General features: G+C 37.6%; 1 protein-coding gene across 15 annotated transcripts in view; it reads right to left on the reverse strand.

The window, feature by feature from the left end:
* The window catches only part of BBS9 (Bardet-Biedl syndrome 9), a 557,785-nt gene that overhangs the window by 337,028 nt on the left and 193,886 nt on the right, over positions 1 to 26,871 (reverse strand). For all 15 annotated transcript variants that reach the window (XM_073008978.1, XM_073008977.1, XM_007981645.3 and 12 more), the window contains 3 exons: positions 20,137 to 20,221; positions 10,975 to 11,158; positions 10,208 to 10,337 (listed from right to left, as the gene is read on the reverse strand). In XM_073008978.1, coding sequence (XP_072865079.1) covers positions 10,208 to 10,337; positions 10,975 to 11,158; positions 20,137 to 20,221 — 399 coding nt within the window. The remainder of the gene's footprint in view (positions 1 to 10,207; positions 10,338 to 10,974; positions 11,159 to 20,136; positions 20,222 to 26,871) is intronic.

Genomic DNA, 26,871 nt, shown 5'->3' on the forward strand with positions numbered 1-26,871 from the left:
TCACTCTCCCTCAAAACTCCCCACACAATCCTTCAGCAAACTGCTGTCACCATTTAAAAAATGAATAACTGCAAAATAAGAAGAGATGTATGTGTGGAAATTGCAAAAAAAGGAAAGGGGTAGACATGAGGGAGATGAGAACATAAAAGACAGAAAATATCCATAGCAAGAACTTCCTAAAGAAACAAAAGAAGAATTCAGACAAATAGTTACCCCTTGTATCAGTGAAATAAAAGAAATCATTTTTGTCATTGTTTGGAAAACTCAAACAAAAGATACAGGGGCTGAAAGCCACACTAGAAGCAATAACTAGAATAAATAAATTTTTAAAAATGAGAATAAATACACTAAAAACCAACTCAAGAACATGGATAAGCAACGTGAAAAAAAAATCACAAAAATCAAAATAGAAAGAACAAATATATACAAATAATTGATGAGGAGTACTGTTTTAATTCTTTTTTTTTTTTTTTTCTTTTTTTTGAGACGGAGTCTCGCTCTGTCGCCCAAGCTGGACTGCAGTGGCCGGATCTCAGCTCACTGCAAGCTCCGCCTCCCGGGTTTACGCCATTCTCCTGCCTCAGCCTCCCGAGTAGCTGGGACTACAGGCGCTCGCCACCTTGCCCGGCTAGATTTTTGTATTTTCTAGTAGAGACGGGGTTTCACCGTGTTAGCCAGGATGGTCTCGATCTCCTGACCTCGTGATCCGCCCGTCTCGGCCTCCCAAAGTGCTGGGATTACAGGCTTGAGCCACCGCGCCCGGCCCTGTTTTAATTCTTAAGGACTGAGATATAAGTCAGATGAGCATCCAGACAGAAAAAGTAATTTATCCAGTAAGATGTCTTTTTCAAAAAAATTAAGCTACCTTCAGACTTTTCCACAGCAACTTTCAAAACCAAATGGAATGTCCAAATTTCAGAGGGAAGTTAAGGTTATCTTCACATATAAAAGCAATATACAATTCTTAAGGTAAGAACACTTATAAGGCTTCCCACAAAACTACAGGATGATTAAACTCAACTAACCAAGAAATGAATCAAGATAATTCAGGAATAGTAAAAGAACTAGTGGTAAGCTTTGACTCCATTTAGATAAATCAACAGGATGAAAGTACTATAGAAATTGTGATTACAAAAAATATATGGAACTGTTTTAAATTTTGACAAAATAAATAATAATATACCAATAACACCAGAATTTAACAAGAAGAGAGGAAGAAAACATAAGTATGCTATTTTCCCTATATTTCACAACAGGAAGTCAATGGACACTACCAAAATTTGAAATGCAGCTTTAAAAGACTAACGGTATCAACCAAAAAGGCATGTTTTCTACTCTTGTTGAGAGAAGTCTTTTAGAAACTGAAATATAATGTAAATAAACATTTATAAAAAATTCACATATTCCTTCCACTTCACCTATTTCTCTTTTCCACTAGGATATAATGAAATAAATTGATATTTTAAATTCATGGTCACGCACGGTGGCTCACACTTGTAATCCCAGCACTTTGGGAGGACAAGGTGGGTGGACCACGAGGTCAGGAGTTCAAGACCAGCCTGGCCAAGATAGTGAAACCCTGTCTCTACTAAGAATACAAAAAAATTAGCCGGGCATGGTGGCAGGCACTTGTAATCCCAGCTACTCAGGAGGCTGAGGCAGAGAATTGCTTGAACCCAGGAGGCGGAGGTTTCAGTGAGCTGAGATCATGCCACTGCACTCCAGTCTGGGCAACAGAGCAAGATTCCATCTTAAAAAAAAAAAAAAAAAATTCATGTGGTCCTGTTTTGTAAATTTTATTATATGCCTAAATTTGCATGTGTGTAGAGAATAATATCAGGGTTGATATTTAAAAGTGCTAACAAATGTTCATTCTATTTGATAAGACTCAAGTAACTTTAATAAAAAGCTATTTTATTTTTCTTTGTACCTTCAAGTAATAGTTTTAAAAAATGCAGTTCTACACTTCTTACAAAAATCACAAAGGTTATTATTTTCTCTAAAAGCTATTTTAAAAACAAATAAGAGGCCAGGCATGGTAGCTCATGCCTGTAATCCCAGCACTTTGAGAGGCTGAGGCAGGAGGATCTCTTGAAGCTAGGAGTTCCAGACCAATCTGGGCAACACAGGGAGATCCTATCTCTACAAATTGTTTTTTTAATCTACCAGATGTGATGGCATGCACTTATAGTCCCAGCTACTTATGGGGCTGAGGTGGGAGGATTGCTTGAGCCCAAGAGGTCAAGGCAGCCGTGAACCATGTTCACACCACTGCACTCCAGCCTGGTCAACAAAGCAAGACCCTGTCTCAAAAATAATAATAATAATTTTAAAATTAAAAAAATAAGGAAGCAACATCAATAAAGTCTGAAGGTGAAATATAACAATACATTCTTACCACAGAATATAATAACACCCTATATCATTCCAGTGAAAATTAAATGAACCTATTGAGAGATGAAGCATTGGCCAGACACAGTGGCTCACACCTGTAATCCCAGCACTTTGAGAGGTTGAGGCAGGAGAATGACTTGAGGCTAGGAGTTTGAGACCAGCCTGGACAACATAGTAAGATCCTATCTATACAAAAAAAAAAAAAAAAAATTTTAATTAACTGGGTGTGGTGACACATGCCTGCAGTCCCAGCCACTTGTGGGGCTGAAGTGAGAGGATTGCTTGAGGCGAGGCGTTCAAGGCTGCAATAAGCTATGAACATAACACTGCACTCCAGCCTGGGAGAGAGAGTGAGACTCTGTCTCAAAAAAAAAAAAAAAAAAAAAAAAAGGCATAGACCACGGCATACCAAAAGCTAATATCTAAGTGAACTCAAAGCAAACCAATGAAAAAATAAGCAAACAAAAACATATTAAATGGAAACCCAAAAGAGGTCATTTTATAGTGATAAAATTTTTTAACTAACCAAAAAAACAGCTATCAGAAATATAAGCTGACTAACACAGAATAAGAATATCTAAACCAAAAATGCTTATTCAACAGAAAACTGACAGAAAAATATAGTAACGAAATACTAATATTCTACTCTTGCAACTATAACAAATAGAGGAAAATATCAATAAAAATGCAGATGTGCCAAATATCAGAACGTATACCTTACACAAATTCCAGGAATATTTATGAATTTTCTGTGGAATGTAAGAATTCACAAAGAAAATCCTTAAAATACAGGATAGCAAAAAGTATATAGGCTCACATTCTCTTTCTATAATGCAAAAAAAAAAAAAAAAAAACAAAAAAAAACTGACAAATTAACAGCAAAACTTAAACCAAAAAAAGAAAATGTCACTTTGGAACTAAAAATATTTTGTTAATAAATTCGGTTTCAAGTAAAATATCCTTCTTCCCTCTATGAGTCTGTTTTTTCATATTTTAAAAAGGTTTTTCAACTAAAAGATCTTATAGATCTTTTAGAGCCACACCTCTTCCCCTGACACATAAAAACCACAATGACTTTTAAGTATTTAGGAAGTATATACCATATGTTGATCTTTCTCATTGATATGCAAAAGTAAAATGGAATGTATTCTCTAGTTGGAGAGTTAGGAAAATCAAATAGTAGTTCACCAACATAATTATAAATGTGATAGAAATTCAGAAAAGAGGGAGACCATGATAAGCAGGAAAGGCTTATTTATGTGACTTGAGCTATGTCTTGAAATAGAAATATGAAAATCCAGAAAAGATATGGGGGAAACATTCTGGTCAACAATATTATATCAATGAAAGCTAAAGAACAAAACATTATTGAGCACACATGGACATAAACATGGGAACAACAGACACTGTGGACTACCAGAGTGGGGAGGGAGGGAGTGGCTGTGGGTGGAACACCTACCTATTGGGTACTATGCTGACTACCTGGGTGACAGAATCTGTACCCCAAACCTTAGCATCATGCAATACACTCATGTAACAAACTTGCACTTGTACCGGCTGTATCTAAAATAAATGTTTTTAAAAAATTAAATAAGCTAGGAAATTTTTTTAAAAAGAAGAAACTGTTAAGTAACAAACTTAAAATAAGTGACTATTGCGGACCTAGCCTAGGAAGAAAAACATTGAAGTACTAGACCAAACTGTTCAAAAATGAGTTGCAATAAGTACTGCAATAAGATTTTAAAGCCTGCTGTGAGCTGCCAGCAAAGTTTAGAATGGTTCTCATCTCTGTGAAGTTTCATTCAAATGGACTTCCACTTGTAGATATATTTGATATCTCCAGAGACATTAACATCACTGATAAATGATGATCTTTATTTGCCACTGGAGAAAATGACCACCGCAGAAGATGCTGGGCCAGGTTTCCATAGCTACTTCATGCAATGAGAGGTCAACAGTAATAGCTAAGAATTTAAAGAAGATTATCACAGTCAGGCTCTTCTGATTCTGTAATCTGTGTATTGATTTCAACTTCCCATAGTGTGACCTACAAAAATTAAAAATAATTAAATAAAAAACAATTTAATCAAGAATGAGATTTTATCTGAAAAGGAAGAAGAAAACACAGACAGAATTGGAACTGTTATGTAATAGACAAGGTAGAGAGGACTAAATCTGCCAAGTAGGTGAGAGTGCAAAGAAAAAAAGCATCTTAGACTCTGAGCAAAATGCTGTTACTAAGTATAATTGCATCAAGTTGACCCAAATCCAACATTTCTTATTCACTGAAAAGAAACATATTTAAAAAGCAGCAATTTCCTTCATAAATAAACACATTCAGCCAAGGAAGCTTCTACCAAAAAAGCTTTAACCCTAAAGGTAATAAAAAGCAAGAGAAAAATTATTTCAGTACTCTCAATTTCAAACAACTTCCTAATATAAATATGTGAGCTGAGCACTGCGGCTCATACCCATAATCCCAGCACTTGGGGAGGCCAAGGTGGGAGGATCACTTGAGGCCATAAGTTCAAGACCAGCCTGGGCAACATTGTGAGACCTCATCTCTATAAAATATGAAAAAATTAGCCAGGAATGGTAGCATGTGCCTTTAGTTGTAGCTACTCAGGAGGCTGAGGCAGAAGGCAGAAGTTCAAGGCTGAAGTGAGCTATAATCATGCCAAAGAATTCCAGCCTGAGCAAAAGAGCAAGACCCTGTCTCTAAAAATAAATAAACAGATAAGCTATAGCTAAGTTAGTAATAATTACCTTTAAAATTCTAACAGATTATGATATTGATTTGAGTAATAACTCTCCCACATGGTATGGCTAGACTTGCGTCAATTAAATGCTCTCTCTACTGCAATGTCATGAATGAATTTTGTTTGTACAGTGAGCAGGAAGAACTCATCAGGCAGTTACAAATTTGGGGGCTTATCCAGGATCCACCCTTGCAAATATCTGCCTGTGGTTCGTAAGCCTTCTACCAGTACAACAGACCTAGAGGTGAGCTCTGGCAACTGCTTATTTCTTCTGAGGGTCATCTGTGGCAATGTACCTGCTGGTGAGGCACTGTCAACCCACAGGGCAGAGATCTAATTACACCGAAGAAATAGTCCTGGAACCTGTCTGAAATGCCTCTTATTAAAAAATCTGTTTGCCTTCATCACATACAAACGATTAGCCCATCTGCAATGCCACCTCCTGATATGGGAAACAGCTATTCAGCTGAACTCATTTAGTCTTGGGACTAGGAACTAAAAAGATATGGGATATGGGATGGTATATTTAAATTTGCTCTTTCCTGTTTATGTGAATCTGTATGTCTAATAATCTACTCATTATCCTATAGTCTGCGGTTCACTTAAGTGCCATGCTAAAACTGTGGATGAGAATATTAACGTCTTTGTCATATAAGGCTTGGAACCCCAATCAGGCACCTATGAGTGCATGCAAAGCAGTTCCACTCCTCTTACCCTAGGGGCAACCCATACCCCAACTACGCCCCCTGTCAGTAGGAAGAAGTTGGAGCAGTTCTCACCCTTTTCCCATCTCATAGCTTACACCTCAGGATTGAGGCATGTTGAAACTCAAAGGATGAAAGTGAAACAGCCGTTGCAAAAAGTATTGCAGTGTGAAAATTATGGCAGTGGGGGAGGCATGATCTAGCCTACAACCCTCTAGCCTCTAACATTCAAGTTCCCTTAATTACTCCTAGGCTTAAGCCAGGCTAGCTGTGGGAGACGTTTAGTTTATAGTTTAAGTAAAACTAGCCCTTCCCCAAAACTCAACTGTCTTTGTAAAGCTAGTGAGAGAACACCAGGCTAGGAAGATAGAGGAGGCTGAATTTTGCTAAGATGTAGACAAAAACAGCCATTATTCCAGAGGTCACAAGATATGCAACTTCCCCAATACTCCTGCAGATAACATCACTATTGTAGAATCTAACAGTGGCCTTATAAGAGATCTTTACAGGTTTTTTGCATTTCTGAAACCATGATGGTTCCACCTGGAACCACCAGCTGCTCCCAGAAGTGATTCACCATGCAAGAGGATCATTTCCCACATCCCTATGATTGCACCTTCCAAACAATTAGCAGCAAGCACCCATTGCCTAGCCACCCCTAACTCTTCCCCCAAACAACTTTTGAAAAACCCCTAACCTATGAGCCTTCAATAAGATTGATTTAAGTAATAAGTCTTAATAATCTTCAGTGTGGTGTGACTGGCCTTGCATCAATTAAACTCTTTCTCCACTGAAATTCAGTGAATTGATTTTGTTTGTGCAACAGGCAGAAAGAACCTGTCCAGGGTTACAGTATCTGGCCCACAATATTTTCAGCTGTCTCCAGGAAATATTTATTCAATTGTTCCTCATATAAAAAGGGAACCAATTACCTACTCAGTCATTGGGCATTAGATGTGTTTTGTTGGCAAGATAAAAAATGTGGAGCTCTTCTTAGGGAATGAGAAAAAGAGGAGCAATGAAAATCCAAGTGCTGTGATTTCTCGTCACATTAAATAACAGCAAGACCCTCTAATGAAATGATGAGCGTCCTCACATGGCCTTGTAAAGTGTCAGCACTGGCTTCCTCGGGCCTCTGCAGGGTAAACATACTCTTCCCTTACAGATTCGCAGTCTTTGTGGCTCATAGACACCAATCCCAGAGCCACAGTCTGTCCCCAGGTGATGACAATGGGAAGAAGGCCAACTACCACAACTACTGCAACTACATCATAGAACAGATCTTCACAGGTGGCCTGCAGTTGGATGTCACCTGCCAAGTCCGCCATGGAGTCTCCACCACCATAGACCCCTTGTGGGACATCACCTTAGATCTGCCTGGCTCTTCCACCGTCTTATGGCCCATGAGGTGAGGGAGTGAGGGCAGCATGGAGAATGGCAAGAGTCACATTTTGGGCTTGCAAAAGTGAGAAGCCCACCAGTGCTCACGTGGCAAGGAAGTATCTTCCTCACAGGAAGGCTGTTGTTGATCAGGACAAAAGCAGGGCTTTTCTTTCACATGCCCAGGATAGAGCCTTGAGAAAAGATGTGGCATTAGCCTGCAGTTGGCTGCAGATGCTCTTGCTAGTTTATGGTGTATTTTTTTCTTTTTTTGCCAGATGACTAGATATTGGTGTTCACTAGCTTTGCACTGCGTAGGGTATCTGTAACACCAGCTACTACTCCAACATCACCCCTGTAAATGATCTGACAGCCAAAGAGCAAAACTGGAAGCTCCCTTACCTTTTGTGGTTAATAACCAAAACCTTAGCGTGAGCTAAGAGCTGAGTGCTCTCCCCATGGTCCACGGCGTTTTTTGCAAGTGATTAAAATATAGTTGTGGTTCCATACATATGATCATTTTTGAAATTATCCATTTACTGCTTCAGTTTAGATAAGTAATAAGATTTAAGATGTGACTATTATAAAATGTATTTAAATAACTGTAGCATATAGCTTACAATTGTGGTGAGGGCAGAAAACTTTCCTAAACTTTATGTTAATTGAGTCTAGTGTTTTACAATCTTTATTTTCTTTTTCATGCATTAATTAAAGTTTACTGAAGAAGAAAAAAACTCTAATAGAAATTACAATGGAATTCTTTCAAACAGTCTAATCCTGCACTTTGTGTTAAATTATATGTAAGAATAGGAAAAATCTTCAATTGAACAATTAGAATTTATTTTTATATATTATTTGTGGAAAATACTAATGGTAATATTTGGATTTAATTGTTTGTAACGGTCATCTTGCAAAAGCTATGAGAAATAGGAAGGTTCACTCACAGGTACCTAAAATAAAATGACAGGCTACTTATGAATATAAGCATCATGATGCACACTATATGAAAATTTGGTTTTTTACTACTAATAATATTTCGGTTATTACTGACCCTTAACTCGTAAGTTGTATCTAGACCAAAAACTATAAATTAACAAAAAATATCTGCTGAGAAGTCATATCTTTGCACTTCCCTCAGTATGGTGACTCTTGAAATGGGTACATCCCTCGTACATAATGTATGTGTAAAAATATATTTATTTCAACTAAATGTTCTCAATAAGGTCGTTCTACCTATCATTCTCCTGTGCTCAAAATACACACCAAAACCCCAATAATTTTTAAGTATTTCAAGATATTGGCTCCTGAAGGGCATGAAGATTGTAAGCCAAAATGAGGCCCATACCCACCAGTGTGGATCTGTCTTTTTGCAACTGAACTGTCACTTAAGAGACCAAAGAGAACAGCTTTGGATGGATACATAGACTCCTGAAAGAATTACTCTTCCAGAAGTGAAATATTTGATGTTGCCCTGCTGGCAAGATGTTTTTCCTGTTCTAAATCCTTCTAAGTAAATCTGATACAAAATGTCTGGTGAGTATGAATATTCTGTCAAATTTAAGAAGACTATGTGATGGACATTGCAAAAGCCAATCTCAAAATTTTTAAATTATTTTTCAGACAGAAAATAACTATAACTTAAGTGCATAGCAATTAAAATTATATTTTTTCTCATAAAACGTAAGAAAGCAACTTCTTTTTAAATATTCAATGTTTTCAAAACACTGTTTCCATTTTTCCAAAATTCAGGCTTTAGATTAAACATTGATGCAAATATGAACACCCTTTGTTGAGCTTCAACAATAATATTACACTCAAGCCCTTAATAGGAGAGAACAACTCCATCCTGATCAGAAACTATAGGTGTCACTGAAGAATTCAACTACATATGGCTTTTATTTATTTTTTTTATTTTTTTGAGACACAGTTTCAAGCTCACAGTTTTTGCTCTGTCACCCAGGCTGCAGTGCAGTCGCGTGATCTAGGCTCACTGCAACCTCCGCCTCCCGAGTTCAAGGAATTCTCCTGCCTCAGCCTCCCAAGCAGCTGGGACTACATGCACACACCACCACACCCGGCTAATATTTTGTATTTTAGTAGAGATGGGGTTTCACCCTGTTGGCCAGGCTGGTCTTGAACTCCTGACCTCAGGTGATCCAACCACCTCAGCCTCCCAAACAGCTGGGATTACAGGCGTGAGCCACTGCGCCCCACCCCGTATGGCCTTTAAATGCTCAATAAAATATTATACATAAGTAGGACTGAATACACCTGATAATCTATGAAGCTTTATGGAAAGTTGTGTTTCTATACGTTTGCTGGTATTTTCAATTCCTAAACATAATCTAAGATGCTAAAAAGTTCATCGGCATCTCACTTTTTATACTGACGACCTAGAAAAATTACTCACTTATATGGACCATTTCTGTCAGTTTTGATAAATTTTGTAAATTTAATGTTAAAGTATGAATGCTGTTTTTCAGTTTAAATGCAAAGTAGCCCCACTTAAAATCTAAACTGTGTAAACACATGATCATCAACAATTCTGCATCACTTGCCTTAATGAAACGGCTGAAACAAGGTGAGACCTTATTATGATGAACAGTGTAATATCATCACAGTCTATCGGTGAATGTTCTCTAAAAGGGACTCATCAAATGCTAAAAGAAATCTTTTTGTATTCTAAAGAATAATCTATCAAGTAAACAATTTTCTTGATATCTTCATCAGCTTTTACCTTTAATTTACTAAGGATATCTTGCTAGAAATATTAAATGAAAATGAGTAATAGCACTAATTATCCTCTCTTTCCAATAAAATTATATTTTAAATTACTTTCATTATTGACATTCATACTACAATGTCACTTGTAATTTTTTAATAAAATCACTTGTCATTATTTCATAGAACTTCTAGAAAATTTCTTGACTAACATCCTCTTTTAAAAGTGTGTTAAATTAAATCACTTACTGCAAACAGCCCACTCTTACTGCTACAGGAATGTGGGGAAGTTGGGTGGCCCACTTCAGTGTCACATCTTGATAAATATGCAACATGTTATTGTGATTTGCAATCAAAGTATTTATTGTTCCTTCAGAAACTGTAAGTTGAAGATACAGAAAAGAGACACTAAGAAAACAGTCATTTGAAACAGTATATCTCTTTTAGGAAACTGATAACACAAACTAATTCTAACACCTTGATTTTAATACATAAAGGTTTTATGTAATAAAACATTATTTTGTAAGTTTAATCTACCAGTATAAAAAAGAAAGGAATCATTTTACAGTCTTGGAAGCTATAACTAGATAATCGCCAACATTTTTGCATTTCATCTAGAAAGCATGAATTTCATTAATATGTAACACATTTAAGCTAATGATTTACTAGGCATTCACTACAGATAATTCATTCTATTAGACATTACTATTGTGCTTATAAAAGAGTCTGATGTTCTCTTGAAAGCATCTTGAACAGACACATAATGGAAAGTATGAACGTATGCCGGAGGCCAATTTTACAAGTCATTTTGTACAAAGTAAAATGACTGACGAAACCAAATGTATGCTTTATATCAAACTTCTATTCAAACTTTTAAAGTTAAAATATCCATTACATATTCAGTATTAAACTGTTTTCATATATGTTTAAAATATGTGTATGAGTGTGGCTTTTTTCCGGTGTATATCACATAGCCTTGACATACAGAAGAGATAAAAGAAAATCTTTCTACACACCTGAGCAATACGGCAGAAAACAACTTGGGCTCCAGTCAAGCTTCTTCATGAACCGAATTTGTCCATTATCCTTAAGGCAAAAGAAGTTTCTCTCACCAAGAACAAAAACAGAGGATGCCGACTGATTGAAAGAGACAATACATATATCAAGGGCCTGCTCTCCAATATTTAAAGTCCAATCCACCTAAAAAGCAAAACTCAAGATCAATTTAGTTGCTAACCTCAGAAAATTTCTGTTATTTTCATATCAATACAAATTAAGAAACTGCTTTACAACAAAGCAGAAATATAAAGATGGACTAATCTCTTTCATTTCTTTCTTCTTTTTTTTTTTTTTTTCCCGCTGTGACCATTTTTCTGGTATTTTACAAGACTCTAATCAAAGTTTTGTTCCATGTCTTACCATGGACCAAAAAAGTGATATTAGCTATTCTGCAGTTCAAAATCACTAAAAAACTTACCTGCTTCCCTAAAAAACTTCCATGAAAACAATATTGTGCTTAATTTGCAAATCAAATTTAATAATCCATAAAAATTGTCATTATGATTGTACATGTGTTTTTATAGGACAACTAAAAATATATCAATATGCATATACAGAGTAGTCACCAAGCCACTAGAGAGTATAGCAGAATATTCTATACATAAGAGCTACTCCAGGATATCTCCATATTGCTGGGATATGGTTAATGTTCAATAAATGCTTCTTAAAGTAATGAAAGAATGAATGTAAAATGAGCGCTTTTCAGGATTCATCTCCTATACAATATTTCTAAGTCAGGAAAATGCAAAAGAGCAAAGACATACCATTTTGAAAAATATTGGCAGACAGGCATATAGTTTTCAGTTTTTCTAACTTTTACTTTAGGTTCAGGGATACATAAGAAGGTTTGTTACATAGATAAATTCATTTCACAGAGGCTTGGTGTATAGATTGTTGTATTACTCACGTACTAAGCGTAGTATGTGATAGTTATTTTTTCTGATCCTCTTCCTCCTCCTGCCTTTCACCCTCAAGTGAAAGTAAGAACATGTGATACTGATGTGAGAACATGTGATATTTGGTTTTTCTGTTCCTGCATTAGTTTACTAAAGATAAAGGCCTCCAGTTCCATCCATGTTTCTGCAAATGACATAATCTCATTCTTTTTTATGGCTGCATAGTATTCCATGGTGCATATGTACCACATTTTCTTTATCCAGTCTACTGTTGATGGGTATTTTGATATTTTTGAATTTGCTGAGGATTGTTTTATATCCAGTTGTGTAGTTGATTTTAGAGTATGTGCCATGTGGTGATGAGAAGAATGAATATTCTGTTGTTTTGGGATGGAGAGTTTTATAGATGTCTATTAGGTCCATTTGGTCAAGTATTACGTTCAGACCTTGAATCTCTTTGTTAATTTTCTGCCTCAATGATCTGTCTCATAGGGTCAGTGGGGTGTTGAAGTCTCCCACTATTATTGTGTGGCAGTCTAAATCTCTTAGTAGGTCTCTAAGAAATTGCTTTATGAGGCCGGGCGCGGTGGCTCACGCCTGTAATCCCAGCACTTTGGGAGGCCGAGGCGGGCGGATCACAAGGTCAGGAGATCGAGACCATGGTGAAACCCTGTCTCTACTAAAAATAGAAAAAAATTAGCCGGGCGCAGTGGCGGGCGCCTGTAGTCCCAGCTACTCGGGAGGCTGAGGCAGGAGAATGGCGTGAACCCGGGAGGCGGAGCTTGCAGTGAGCCGAGATTGCGCCACTGCACTCCAGCCTGGGCGACAGAGCGAGACTCCGTCTCAAAAAAAAAAATAAAATTAAATTAAAAAAAAAGAAATTGCTTTATGAATATGGATGCTTCTGTGTTGGGTGTATATATATTTAGGATAGTTAGATTTTCATGTTGAATTGAACCCTTTACTATTATGTAATGCCCTTGTCTTTTTTTATCTTTGTTGGTTTAAAGTCTGTTTTGCCTGAAATTAGGATTGCAACTCCTGCTTTTTTCCAATTGCTTCATAGAGTTTTCTTCATCTCTTTATTTTAAGCCTACAGGTGTACAGCATGTGAGATGGGTCTCTTGAAGGCAGCATACCATTGTGTCTTGCTTTTTGATCCAGCTTGCCACTCTGTGTCTTTTAAATGGGGCATTTAGCCTGTTTACATTCAAGGTTAGTATTGTTATGTGTGGATTTGATACTGTCATTGTGTTGTTAACTGGTTATTATGCAGACTTGTTTATGTGGCTGCTTTATAATGCCATTAGTTCATGTACTTAAGTGTTTTTTGTATTGGTTAGTAACAGTCTTTCTTTTCCATATTTAGTACTTCTTTCAGGAGCTCTAGTAAGGCAGGTCTGGTGGTAACAATTTCCCTTCTCATTTGCTTGTCTGAAAAGATTCTTATTTCTCCTTCACATACGAAGCTTGGTTTGACTGGATATGACATTCTTGGTTGAATATTTTTCTTTATGAATGTTGAATACAGGCCTCGAATCTCTTCTGGCTTGTAAGGTTTCTGCTGAAAGGTCCACTATTAGCCTGATGGAGCTCCCTTTGGAGGTAACCTGACCTTTCTCTCTAGATGCCTGTAACATTTTTTCTCCATTTTGACCTTACAGAATCAGATGATTATGTGTCTTGGGGATGATTTTTTTGTATAGTATCTTGCAGGGGTTCTCTGCATTTCCTAAATTTGAATATCAGTCTCTCTAGTGAGGTTGCGGAATTTTTCATGAATGATATCCTGAAAGAAGTTTTCCAACTTGCTTGCTTTCTCCCCATCTCTTTCAGGGATGCCAATGAGTCATAGAGTTGGTCTCTTTACATAACACCAAATTTCTTGGAGGTTTTGTTCATTCTTATCTTTTTTCTTTATTTTTGTCTGACTGTCTTATTTCAGAAAGCCTGTCTTCAAGCTCTGAGATTCTTTCCACAGTGTGGTCTCTTCTGCCATTAATACTTGTGATTACATTATGAATTCTTGTAGTGTGTTTTACAGCTTTATCAGGTCCAGTTAAGTTCTTTTCTATACTGGCTATTTCGTCTGCCAGCTCTTGTGTCATTTTATTGTGATTCTTAGATTTCTTGGATGGGATTTTGACATTCTCCTGAATCTCAATGGTCTTCCTTTCCTATCCATATTCTGAATTCTATTTCTGTCACTTTAGCCATCTCAGCCCAGTTAACAACCTTTGCTGTAGAATTAGTGTGATAATTTAGAGGAAGGAAAACACTGTGGCCTTTTGAGTTGCCAGAGCTCTTGCACTGGTTCTTTTTTATCTGTGTGCATGAGTATTCCTTTTCGTGAGGTGTAAATTGAGTACAGTCAGTAGACTTCTTTTCTGGATGTTTTCAGAGGGCTGAAGCTTTCTGCAAGGTTTTTATTTATAGCTAAATTCTTGCCTTTGGTTTCAAAGTGGGGTATGTTAGCAAGTGTATTGGTCAGTAGGTAGGCTCTTTCTCACTTATGTGGCTCCTCTCTATTTTCTTTTTTTTTTTTTCTTTTGAGACAGAGTCACGCTCTGTTGCCAGGCTGGAGTGCAGTGGTGCGATCTCGGCTCACTGCAACCTCCGACTCCTGGGTTCAAACGATTCTCCTGCCTCAGACTCCCAAGTAGCTGGGACTACAGGCACATGCCACCACGCCCAGCTAACTTTTGTGTTTTTAGTAGAGATGGGGTTTCACCATGTTGGCCAGAATGGTCTCGATCTCCTGACCTCATGATCCACCTGCCTCGGCCTCCCAAAGTGCTGGGATTACAGGCGTGAGCCACCGCGCCTGGCCTTTTTTTATTCCAATTGGAGTTTCACTCTGTTGCCCAGGCTGGAATGTGGTGGCACAATCTCAGCTCACTGCAGTAGCTGCCATCATGCCCCCTATCAATGCTCTGAAAGTGTGGGCTTTTCTCCCACTTCTGTGCTGGCTGTAGATCACAGCTTGGCACTCCCAGGCTGTACTCTGCCTCTCTGGGGAGATCTCAGGCTTTACATTCCCTCCCCAGCTTAGAGGCAGCAGAGGAAGGGACCTTAGCAGTGGCTGGAACCAAGGGTCTTGTCTCCTGGTGCTTCACCCGAGAAAGATGCAAAGCTGCAATCAATCCATTAATCGGCCCAAAAAGGGAAGGCTTCACTCTGGGCCCAAGCTGGGGTCCCTGACAGGCATGTATTGTATACGAAAGTAACAGTGAATGGTTTCACAAAGAAAAATCTGCACAAAGAGGAACTGGGGACTGCTGTGAAAGTTAGGGTATAATCAACAAACAATGGATCCAAGAAAAGATCATGAAAAATCACATTAAAGACAAGATGAATTTTTGGCCATCAAGACATGATCTTAGGTATTCATCTACTTTAGATACTAAAATATTTGAAGAAGATATAAAATCCAAATGGGGCTGGCCAGAAAGGCAGATATTGCCAGTATATATACAAGAACAATCTGTAGAAGGGAGACAGCCTAGTGAACATAGGTAGGTACATCAGACTATCTTAAGCTCAACTAGAATTTAACACTAAGAAATTATTTGATTACTATTTGGCTCAAGTATTGCTTACCTATATAAAATGATTCCACTGGACAAGACATGAATATCAGTCCCATGACAGTTATATTTCTCATTATGTTGTAACAGGCTAGCATTCGGCTTTGTACATCAGTGTCTGTAACTCAGACTGATGTGGGCCTCACTCTGAGAGGTGATATATTCAAAGTGAACAGGCAAATCATGTTTCTGAGGCCATAGTCTGAGATCCAGCCAATAAATACTTTCAATTTACCAGGTACTGAATGCCACTCTCTGTGACCTCCGCTTAGGGAAGTACACTACATTCTGAATTAATGAGTCTCATAAAACACAGAAATTTGCTAAGAACGATGATAAAAAAAAATTCTTCCAGTTCCAGCCAAGATGGAGTAATAGGGAAATGATTTAGCATCCCACCTAAAACAACCACAAAATGGACAAAATAAATGAAACAACAGTTTGCAAGGCACTGGACACCAGACAACAAAGCACAGCAATCCTTTAAAGACAGAAAACAAATGAGGTGAGTGGCATGATTGCTCCAGCCTTAAAAGAGTTTCTAGGCCATAGCGCAGGGAAGAAGAACTTAGGCAGAGCCCAGCAGACTCTGTGAATTGTGGAGATGGATACTCAGAGTCTGGAGAAACCACAGCAGTTGGAGTTAACAAGACAGCACACCAAATAGCTGCATACAGACAGAACTGTGGAGATCTGCAGAGAGTGCCCTCGAATACTCAGCTGAGTACTTACTGGCATATTCTTGTAAGGAAACTACACAAGGCCAGGGAAAGAACCACCCAAAAGATTAGAGATAACAGTGCCCAGCATTCACACAGGGTAAAAGATATTTCCTGTGCCTACCAGCCAGCCTGCAAAACCTCATAATTCTGAGTGAATTGGGTACAGTACTAAGAAGGATCTTGCCTGAGGAGTAAAGAAAAAGTAGCCCTAAAATGAGCATTGCCCTGGTCCCACTTAACAAGTCTTGAGAACAAGGGCCCCCAAAATCAAACTGTTTCCAAGTAACTTGACTGTGTCCCAGTGATAACCTCAAGAACAGTATACACATAAAAAAATGAAAAATTCATCACCAGCAGACCCACACTAAAAGAAATGTGAAAGGAATTCCTTTAGTTTGAAGGAAAATGAAACCAGATGGAAAGATGGAGTTATAGAAATTAAAAAGAACAACAGAAATTATACCTACGTGGGTAAATACATATTTTTCTTGTAATTTGAATCTCATTAAAATGTAATTGATTATTTATGTAAAAATAATTACAATGTAATATGGGGTTCACAGCCTATGTAAAAATAAAATATAGGACAATAGCACAAAGGCTGGAAGGTAGGAAACATAAGCATAGTTCTTATATTATATATAAGGTAATATATCACCTGAAAATAGAGTTAAGCCAAAGACAAATAATGGAAACCCTAAAGCAAACACTAAAATAACAAAACAAAGAGTTACAGCTAATAAACCAACAAAGATAAAATAGAATAAAAAAAAAACTGGATAAAGCCAAAGAAAAGCAGAAAAAGAGGAAAAGGAAATAAAAAAAACTAGACAGGCATATAGATAAATAAAACAAAATTAAATGGCAGAGTATATATCATACTGATTTTAAAAAGCAAATCCCAACCAACTACATACTGCTTATAAATTATGCACTAGAAGTACACAGGCAGAAACAGGTTCAAAGTGAAAAGATAGGAAAAGGTATCAGAATAACACTGATCAAAAGAAAACTGAGTATTTTAACAACAGAGTAAGTAGGTCTCAGAAAAAAGAAGATTATCAAACAAAAGGATAAAGGTCATTTCATAATATAAAGGGGATGGGTTCATCATGAAACAGAACGGGTTCATCATGAAACAGAACAGTCTTAAATGTTTATGCACCTAATAACAGAATTCCAAAATATCTGAAGCAAAAAATACACAAATAAATACAGACATATGCCGGGCACAGTGGCTCATGCCTGTAACCCCAGTACTTCGGGAGGCGGAGGAGGGCAGATCACAAGGTCAGGAGATCGAGACCAGCCTGGCCAACATGGCAAAACCCCATCTCTCCTAAAAATACAAAAAATTAGCTGGACATAGTGGTACACGCCTATAGTCCCAGCTACTCAGAAGGCTGAGGCAGGAGAATCACTTGAACCCGGGAGGCGGAGGTTTCAGTGAACCAAGATCAGTCCAGCCTGGGCGACAGACCAAGGCTCCGTATCAAAAATAAATAAATAAATAAATAAATAGAGAAAGATAGATATATTTCCAAGGAGATACAGAAAAATCCACAATTACAGTCAGAGATTTCAATACCCCCCTCTCAAAAACTAATAATAACTAGTAAAAAACGAATAACTAGTAAAAAAAAAAAAAAAAAAAAAAAAAAAAAAACTGAATAAGGATACAGAAGAGTTGAACAACACTATCATCCAACATAATCTAATTGACATATATGAAACACTCTAACAACAGCAAAAAATACACATTCTTTTCAGGTGCACACTGAACATTTACCAAGATAGATCATATTCTACGCCATAAGACAAATCTCAATGAATCTAAGAGAATTCAAGTATACAAATTATTTTTCTGAACACACAAAAGACTTAAATAGAAATCAATAAAAAGGTAGCTGTGAGTAACAAAGGAAGCTATTAAATGTCTTCCCACAACTATCTTATTAAAAGCATTCCATTGGATAAGTTGTGTTTCAGCAACAGACTGAATACTGCTCCCATGGTATCACAGTCCTGCAAAGCGACTATCATGTAACAAAATGAAGTTTACTGCTATTTCTCACTTTATTCACCAATGGAATGGAGAAACTACTCAACTGCAATTGCCTTCAGAATACATTCTCAGTGTGAGGCATGAAGTAATCAATAAAAACTGCAAATGATAAGGAAAAGCTATTCCAGACAGAAGAAAAACCATATGCCTAGAATGAAGAAGAGCCATGGAATATTTGGAACAATGAGAGGCCCTATAAGGCTGAAGTGCAGACTACAAGAAACAAATGGAAGAACACCACTATTGAGGAGGTCAAAGGACAATTTAATCACCATTATCATATAAGTTCATCTAGACATTTTACTATGTGCTTTATATATTACACAAATCGTATATTTATATATAAGATATATAATTTATCTAATAACAACAAATTTTGAGACAGAGTCTTGCTCTGTCACCCTGGAATATGGTGGCGTGATCTCGGCTTACTGCAACCTCTGCCCCCCGGGTTGTTCAAGCGATTCTCCTGCCTCAGCCTCCCAAGTAGCTAGAACTACAGGCATGCACTACCATGCCCAGGTAATTTTGTATTTTAGTGGAGACAGGGTTTCTTCATTTTGGCCAGGTTGCTCTCGAACTCCTGACCTCAGGTGATCCACCTGCCTCAGCCTGCCAAAGTGCTGGGATTACAGGCATGAGCCACCATGCCCAGCCTAATAACAACATTTTAAAATAGATATTATCATCATTTTACAAATGAGGAAACTGAGATTTAGTAAGGCTAGCAAACTTGCTGTAACTTGCTCAAAAAAAAAGTAAAGCTCTCAAGACCTGTTCGACTTCAATCTGTGCTTTAACTATTATCACTATGGGGCTTCTAAATTCTGTGCAAAATTATATCATATTTATATTCATTGTGCTCTTTTACTTTTTACCACCAATGAAAAAAATATATATCTTCATCTGATTCTTGACTCTTTCCAAGTTACCCTTCTGTTCTACCACCGTCTGAACTTCTGTATCCTAATACAGAAAATTCTGCATAATCTTCTCCAATATTATTATGTTAGTATTCAAAATTCTATATTATTTCTCCATTCAGCTTCCTTCATGTGTATCCTCAGATTTACTTCAATGTTTCCACCATAATTTTAGTTCCTTCTATTTTTTGCCTTGCTGTCTATAGAAGTTCTCAAGATAAGGAAGAGTTCATAATCGCCATCTATTCCGCAATTTACATTAAATGCAGAATTCATCATTTACAATTTTTCTTCAAACTACTTTTCAAATTATCAAACTTCACCTTTGTCTGTGAGCTAACTACCTTTGCGAGCTGTGAACTGTTCTCTTTTACTCATATATTTGGTCGTATGCCTATTAGTTACAAAATATTTAAAGAATTAATGGCCAAAACATTTCTAAATTTTATGCAAACTAAATATTCGCAGATGCAAGAAGCTTAACAAATCTTAAGCTCAAAAAGAGAGAAAGAAAAGTACACATTATAATCCCAATGCTCCAAACAAGTGATAAGAGAAAATCTAGAAAGCAGCTAGAGAAAAGACACTTCAAACAGAAGAATATAATCTACAAAATTTTGCCTATTAAGGAGAGATTTTTAAAATGTTTCCGTTTTTATTTGTTAACGTGACTCCATCTGGATATCCATGGTTCTAGTGGTACAACTCTACAATCTGTTATATTACAACCATGACCAGGCGTGTGTTTCCACTGCTCAACAACAACCAACTCAATTCTTAGGTCATTAATACAATCATAACACAGGAAAGGGAATGGCTGACTTTTTTTTAACATTTTCTTCCCATGAATTCTTATTCTTAACAAACATATGTGATTAAATACAGCATTATTGAAATTTTTATATATTAAAAAAAAAAGGCCTTACAACTAGTCTTTTTCCAGAACCAAGTTTTTGCTGTTCAGTCTCTTGCCTTTTATCTGCATCTGTTGCAAAAGCAAGTACTTGGTACCTGTATGAAAGAAATAAAAAAATTGTAAATGAGTTTATAATTAAAAGTTATAAATTATTTTAAGCTTTAAAAGTATACAATAATCTATAAACACTATAAAACACTTTTTCCTTGTCTTTAAAAACTGTAAAATTTAAGACTGAATTCTTATTGAGTGATATTGTGACATAAGACTGTGCAAAATGTCATGATAAAGAAATTATAACCATATATCCATTATTCAGTATTGGGAAAACAGCCCTACCAACTATCAAAGCACTTTCATTAGAATTTTATGTGACAAATAACAATACTCAAGAAAGATCTAACACCTAAATACCAAATAGACAGAAAAAATGTAAATATGCAAAGCAGTCAGATGGAGTAGAAATTATCAATACATAATCTGTGGAACCAAAAAGAACTGAGTTTAACCCCAGTTTAACCACTTACTAGGTAAGTACATTTTTGGCAAATAATCACTCTGTGTCTGGCTTCCTCATCCATAAAACAGAAATAATAATAGAGTCTCTAACACAATCATTGTTAAAAGGATTAAAAAATAAATTATAAAGTACCTAGTATTTGGTATATAGTAGGTATACAATTATTGATTGATGGGTTGACAAACAGACAGATTTATATAGAGATAGAGATCAATCACATAGTAGTTTGTAGCTGGTAGGTAGCGAGTTCTCAGTAATGGACATTGTAATCTATAAGTATTTTACAGCTTCCATTTCAATAGTGACATTTAGCTCAAATTATTCTTAAAAACAATTTATAAATATTATTCAATCTAGAAATGATTAATTTATCTAATAAAGTTGAAATGTCTATATTTCTCATTAATTAATGACATATTGTTAGAATAACAAGCTTACTCGACATAAAGCAACTACAGACTCATATATGCCTTTCCCTCCTATTGAATCAAAACTCATATTTTCTAAGAGACAGATATCTGAGAGTATAAAAATCAGGGACTTGAATGAAGGCAATGCAGCATATCTAAATGAGCACTGAAATGTACAATGGTCTTCAAATGTCATATACCAACTCCGAAAATATCCTATCTCAATCAAGAATAATTCACTTATAAAAAACTGTAACTTCAGTTGAATGCAGAATGACTACGGTTTAAGATTTTGCAAGACAGAAGCTGATGACAAACTTAACAATAGCCGATAAAAAACAGATCTTGATTATTTCCTGATTAGGAACAGCTCCAGCCTCCAGCTCCCAGCATGAGTGACACAGAAGACGTGTGATTTCTGCATTTTCAACTGAGGTACCAGGTTCATCTCACTGGGGAGTGCCAGACAATCGGTGCTGGTCAGCTGGTGCAGCCCAACCAGCAAGAGGTGAAGCAGGGCGAGGCATCACCTCACCTGGGAAGTGCAAGGGGGAAGGGAATCCCTTTTCCTAGCCAAGGGAAACTGAGACACACAACACCTGGAAAATCGGGTAACTCCCACCCTAATACTGCGCTTTACCAAGGGTCTTAGTAAACGGCACACCAGGTGATTATATCCCACACTTGGCCCAGAGGGTCCCACGCCCACAGAGCCTCCCTCATTGCTAGCACAACAGTCTGAGATCTAACTGCAAGGCGGCAGCGAGGCTGGGGAAGGGGTGCCCACCATTGCTGAGGCTTAAGTGGGTGAACAAAGCCACCGGGAAGCTCGAGTTGGGTGGAGCCCACTGCAGCTCAAGGAGGCTGGCCTGCCTCTGTAGACTCCTCCTCTGGGGACAGGGCATAGCTAAACAAAAAGCAGCAAAAACCTCGGCAGAGGTAAATGCCCCTGTCTGATAGCTTTGAAGAGAGCAGTGGATCTCCCAACATGGAGGTTAAGATCTGAGAACAGACAGACTGCCTGCTCAAGTGGGTTCCTGACCCCTGAGTAGCCTAACTGGGAGACATCTCCCACTAGGTACAGACTGACATCTCACACCTCACACAGTGGGGTACACCCCTGAGACAAAGGTTCCAGAGCAAGAATCAGACAGCAGCCCTCACTGTGCAGCAATATTCAATCTTCTGCAGCCTCCGCTGCTGATACCCAGGCAAACAGGGTCTGGAGTGGACCTCAAGCAAACTCCAATAGACTTACATCTGAGGGTCCTGACTGTTAGAAGGAAAACTAACAAACAGAAAGGACACCCACACCAAAACCCCATCAGTACGTCACCATCATCAAAGACCAAAGGCAGATAAAACCACAAAGATGGGGAAAAAGCAGTGCAGAAAAGCTGGAAATTCAAAAAATCAGAGAGCATCTCCCCCTCCAAAGGAACACAGCTCATCACCAGCAACGGAACAAAGCTGGACGAGAATGACTTTGATGAGATGAGAGAAGAAGGCTTCAGTCGATCAAACTTCTCAAAGCTAAAGGAGGAAGTATGTAACCAGCTCAAAGAAACAAAAAACCTTGAAAAAAGAATGGATGAATGGATGGCTAGAATAATCAATGCAGAGAAGACCTTAAAAGAACTGATAGAGATGAAAACCATAAAACGAGAACTACGTGACAAATGCACAAGCTTCAGTAACCGACTCGATCAACTGGAAGAAAGAGTATCAGCGATTGAAGATCAAATGAATGAAATGAAGCGAGAAGAGAAGTGTGGAGAAAAAAAAAGTAAAAAGAAATGAACAAAGCCTCCAAGAAATACGGGATTATGTGAAAAGACCAAATCTACGTCTGATTGGTATGCCTGAGAGTGATGGGGAAAATGGAACCCAGTTGGAAAAGACTCGGCAGGATATCATCCAGGAGAACTTCCCCAAGCTACTAAGACAGGTCAACATCCAAATTCAGGAAACACAGAGAATGCCACAAAGATACTCCTCGAGAAGAGCAACTCCAAGACACAAAATTGTCAGATTCACCAAAGTGGAAATGAAGGAAAAAATGTTAAGGGCAGCCAGAGAGAAAAGTCGAGTTACCCACAAAGGGAAGACCATCAGACTAACAGCAGATCTCTTGGCAGAAACTCTCCAAGCCAGAAGAGAGTGGGGGCCAATATTCAAGATTCTTAAAGAAAAGAATTTTCAACCCAGAATTTCATATCCATCCAAACTAAGTTTCATAAGTGAAGGAGAAATAAAATCCTTTACAGATAAGCAAATACTGAGACATTTTGTCACCACCAGGCCTGCCCTACAAGAGATACTGAAGAAAGCACTAAATATGGAAAGGAACAATAGTTACCAGCCACTGCAAAAACATGTCAAAATGTAAAGTCTATCGATGCTAGGAAGAAACTGCATCAACTAGCGAGCAAAATAACCAGCTAATATCATAATGACAGGATCAAGTTCACACATAACAATATTAACCTTAAATGTAAATGGACTAAATGGTCCAATTAAAAGACACAGCCTGGCAAATTGGATAAAGAGTCAAGACCCATCAGTTTGCTGTATTCAGGAGACCCATCTCACATGCAGAGACACACATAGGCTCAAAATAAAGGGATGGAGGAAGATCTACCAAGCAAATGGAAAACAAAAATAAGCAGGGGTTGCAATCCTAGTCTCTGATAAAACAGACTTTAAACCATCAAAGATCAAAAGAGACAAAGAAGGCCATTACATAATGGTAAAGGGATCAGTTCATCAGGAAGAGTTAACTATCCTAAATATATATGCACCCAATACAGGAGCACCCAGGTTCATACAGCAAGTCCTTAGAGACTTACAAAGAGACTTAGACTCCCATACAATAATGGGAGACTTTAACACCCCACTGTCAACATTAGACAGATCAACGAGACAGAAAGTTAACAAGGATATCCAGGAATTGAACTCAACTCTGCGCCAAGCAGAACTAATAGACATCTACAGAACTCTCCACCCCAAATCAACAGAATATACATTCTTCTCAGCACCACATCACACTTATTCCAAAAATGACCACATAGTTGGAAGTAAAGCAGTCCTCAGCAAATGCAAAAGAACAGAAATTATAACAAACTGTCTCTCAGACCACAGTGCAATTAAACTAGAACTCAGGACCAAGAAACTCAATCAAAACCACTCAACTACATGGAAACTGAACAACCTGCTCCTGAATGACTACTGGGTACATAACAAAATGAAGGCAGAAATAAAGATGTTCTTGGAAATCAATAAGAACAAAGATAACAACATACTAGAATCTCTGGGACACATTTAAAGCAGTGTGTAGAGGGAAATTTATAGCACTAAATGCCCACAAGAGAAAGCAGGAAAGATCTAAAATTGACACCCTAGCATCACAATTAAAATAACTAGAGAAGCAAGAGCAAACACATTCAAAAGCTAGCAGAAGGCAAGAAATAACTAAGATCAGAGCAGAACTAAAAGAGATAGAGACAGAAAGAACCCTCCAAAAAATCAATGAATCCAGGAGCTGGTTTTTTGAAAAGATCAACAAAATTGATAGACCGCTAGCAAGACTAATAAAGGAGAGAAGAATCAAATAGATGCAATAAAAAATGTAAAGGGGATATCACCACCGACCCCACAGAAATACAAACTACCATCAGAGAATACTATAAACACCTCTACACAAATAAACTAGAAAACCTAGAAGAAATGGATAATTTCCTGGACACTTACTCTCTCCCAAGACTAAACCAGGAAGAAGTTAAATACCTGAATAGGCCAATAGCAGGCTCTGAAATTGAGGCAATAATTAATAGCCTACCAACCAAAAAAAGTCCAGGACCAGACGGAACCAAAAAGAGCCCTCATTGTCAAGACAATCCTAAGCCAAAGAACAAAGCTGGAGGCATCATGCTACATGACTTCAAAGTATACAACAAGGCTACAGTAACCAAAACAGCATGGTACTGGTGCCAAAACAGAGATATAGACAAATGGAACAGAACAGAGCCCTCAGAAATAACACCACACATCTACAACCATCTGATCTTTGACAAACCTGAGAGAAACAAGAAATGGGGAAAGGATTCCCTATTTAATAAATGGTGCTGGGAAAATTGGCTAGCCATAAGTAGAAAGCTGAAACTGGATCCTTTCCTTACTTCTTATACGAAAATTAATTTAAGATGGATTAGAGACTTAAATGTTACACCTAAAACCATAAAAACCCTAGAAGAAAACCTAGGTAATACCATTCAGGACATAGGCATGGGCAAGGACTTCATGTCTAAAACACCAAAAGCAATGGCAACAAAAGCCAAAATTGACAAATGGGATCTCATTAAACTAAAGAGCTTCTGTACAGCAAAAGAAACTACCATCAGAGTGAACAGGCAACCTACAGAATGGGAGAAAATTTTTGCAATCTACTCATCTGACAAAGAGCTAATATCCAGAACCTATAAAGAACTCAATCAAATTTACAAGAAAAAAAAACAAATAATCCCATCAAAAGGTAGGCAAAGGATATGAACAGACACTTCTCAAAAGACAACAGACACATGAAAAAATGTTCATCATCACTGGCCATCAGAGAAATGCAAATCAAAACCACAATGAGATATCATCTCACACCAGTTAGAATGGCAATCATTAAAAAGTCAGGAAACAACAGGTGCTAGAGAGGATGTAGAGAAATAGGAACACTTGTACACTGTTGGTGGGACTGTAAACTAGTTCAACCATTGTGGAAGACAGTGTGGCGATTCCTCAAGGATCTAGAACTAGAAATACCATTTGACCCAGCCATCCCATTACTGGGGATATACCCAAAGGATTATAAGTCATGCTGCTATAAAGACACATGCACACATATGTTTATTGTGGCACTATTCACAATAGCAAAGACTTGGAATCGACCCAAATGTCCATCAGTGACAGACTGGATTAAGAAAATGTGGCACATATACACCATGGAATACTATGCAGCCATAAAAAAGGATGAGTTCGTGTCCTTTGTAGGGACATGGATGCAGCTGGTAACCATCATTCTCAGCAAACTATCGCAAGAACAGAAAACCAAATACCGCATGTTCTCACTCATAGGTGGGAATTGAACAATGAGATCACTTGGACACAAGAAGGGGAGCATCACACACCAGGTCCAATGTGGAGAGCGGGTAGCGGGGAGGGATAGCTTTAGGAGATATACCTAATGTAAATGACGAGTTAATGGGTGCGGCACACCAACAAGGCACATGTATACATATGTAACAAACCTGCACGTTGGCACATGTACCCTAGAACTTAAAGTATAATTTAAAAAAAGATCTTGTCGTTAATATGAAAACTTAATGTATATAAATTTCATTCATTTTATAAACATATAGTAGGGATCTAATACAAACATTAACAATGGAAAAACTACTACATGATCTATACTCATAAGGAGTTTCCACACTAGTTGTAGAGACTCATATACAGACAGCTAAGTATAACTCAGAGTATCCTGTGCTAATTAACAGAAGGTATGCACATAGTACCAATAGAACATGGTACATAGTACCAATAGTAACACCTAATTGGGGAAGAAAAGATATGCTCTTGGTATAGGTTCAGGAAGAGAAAGCTAGGTTTTAAAGGATGAGTGAAAATTCTATCACGCTGATAAAGAAGAAGGCATTACAGTAAAGTAAATAACACATGCAAAGGCATGCAGCAGTAAAAGAGACATGAAAGGCCATGACAGGAGTTGAGGAGAGATGCATGACAGGGAGGAATGAGTCATGGGCCGCATGAA

Source organism: Chlorocebus sabaeus, chromosome 21, assembly GCF_047675955.1.
Source record: "Chlorocebus sabaeus isolate Y175 chromosome 21, mChlSab1.0.hap1, whole genome shotgun sequence".
NCBI lineage: Eukaryota > Metazoa > Chordata > Mammalia > Primates > Cercopithecidae > Chlorocebus > Chlorocebus sabaeus.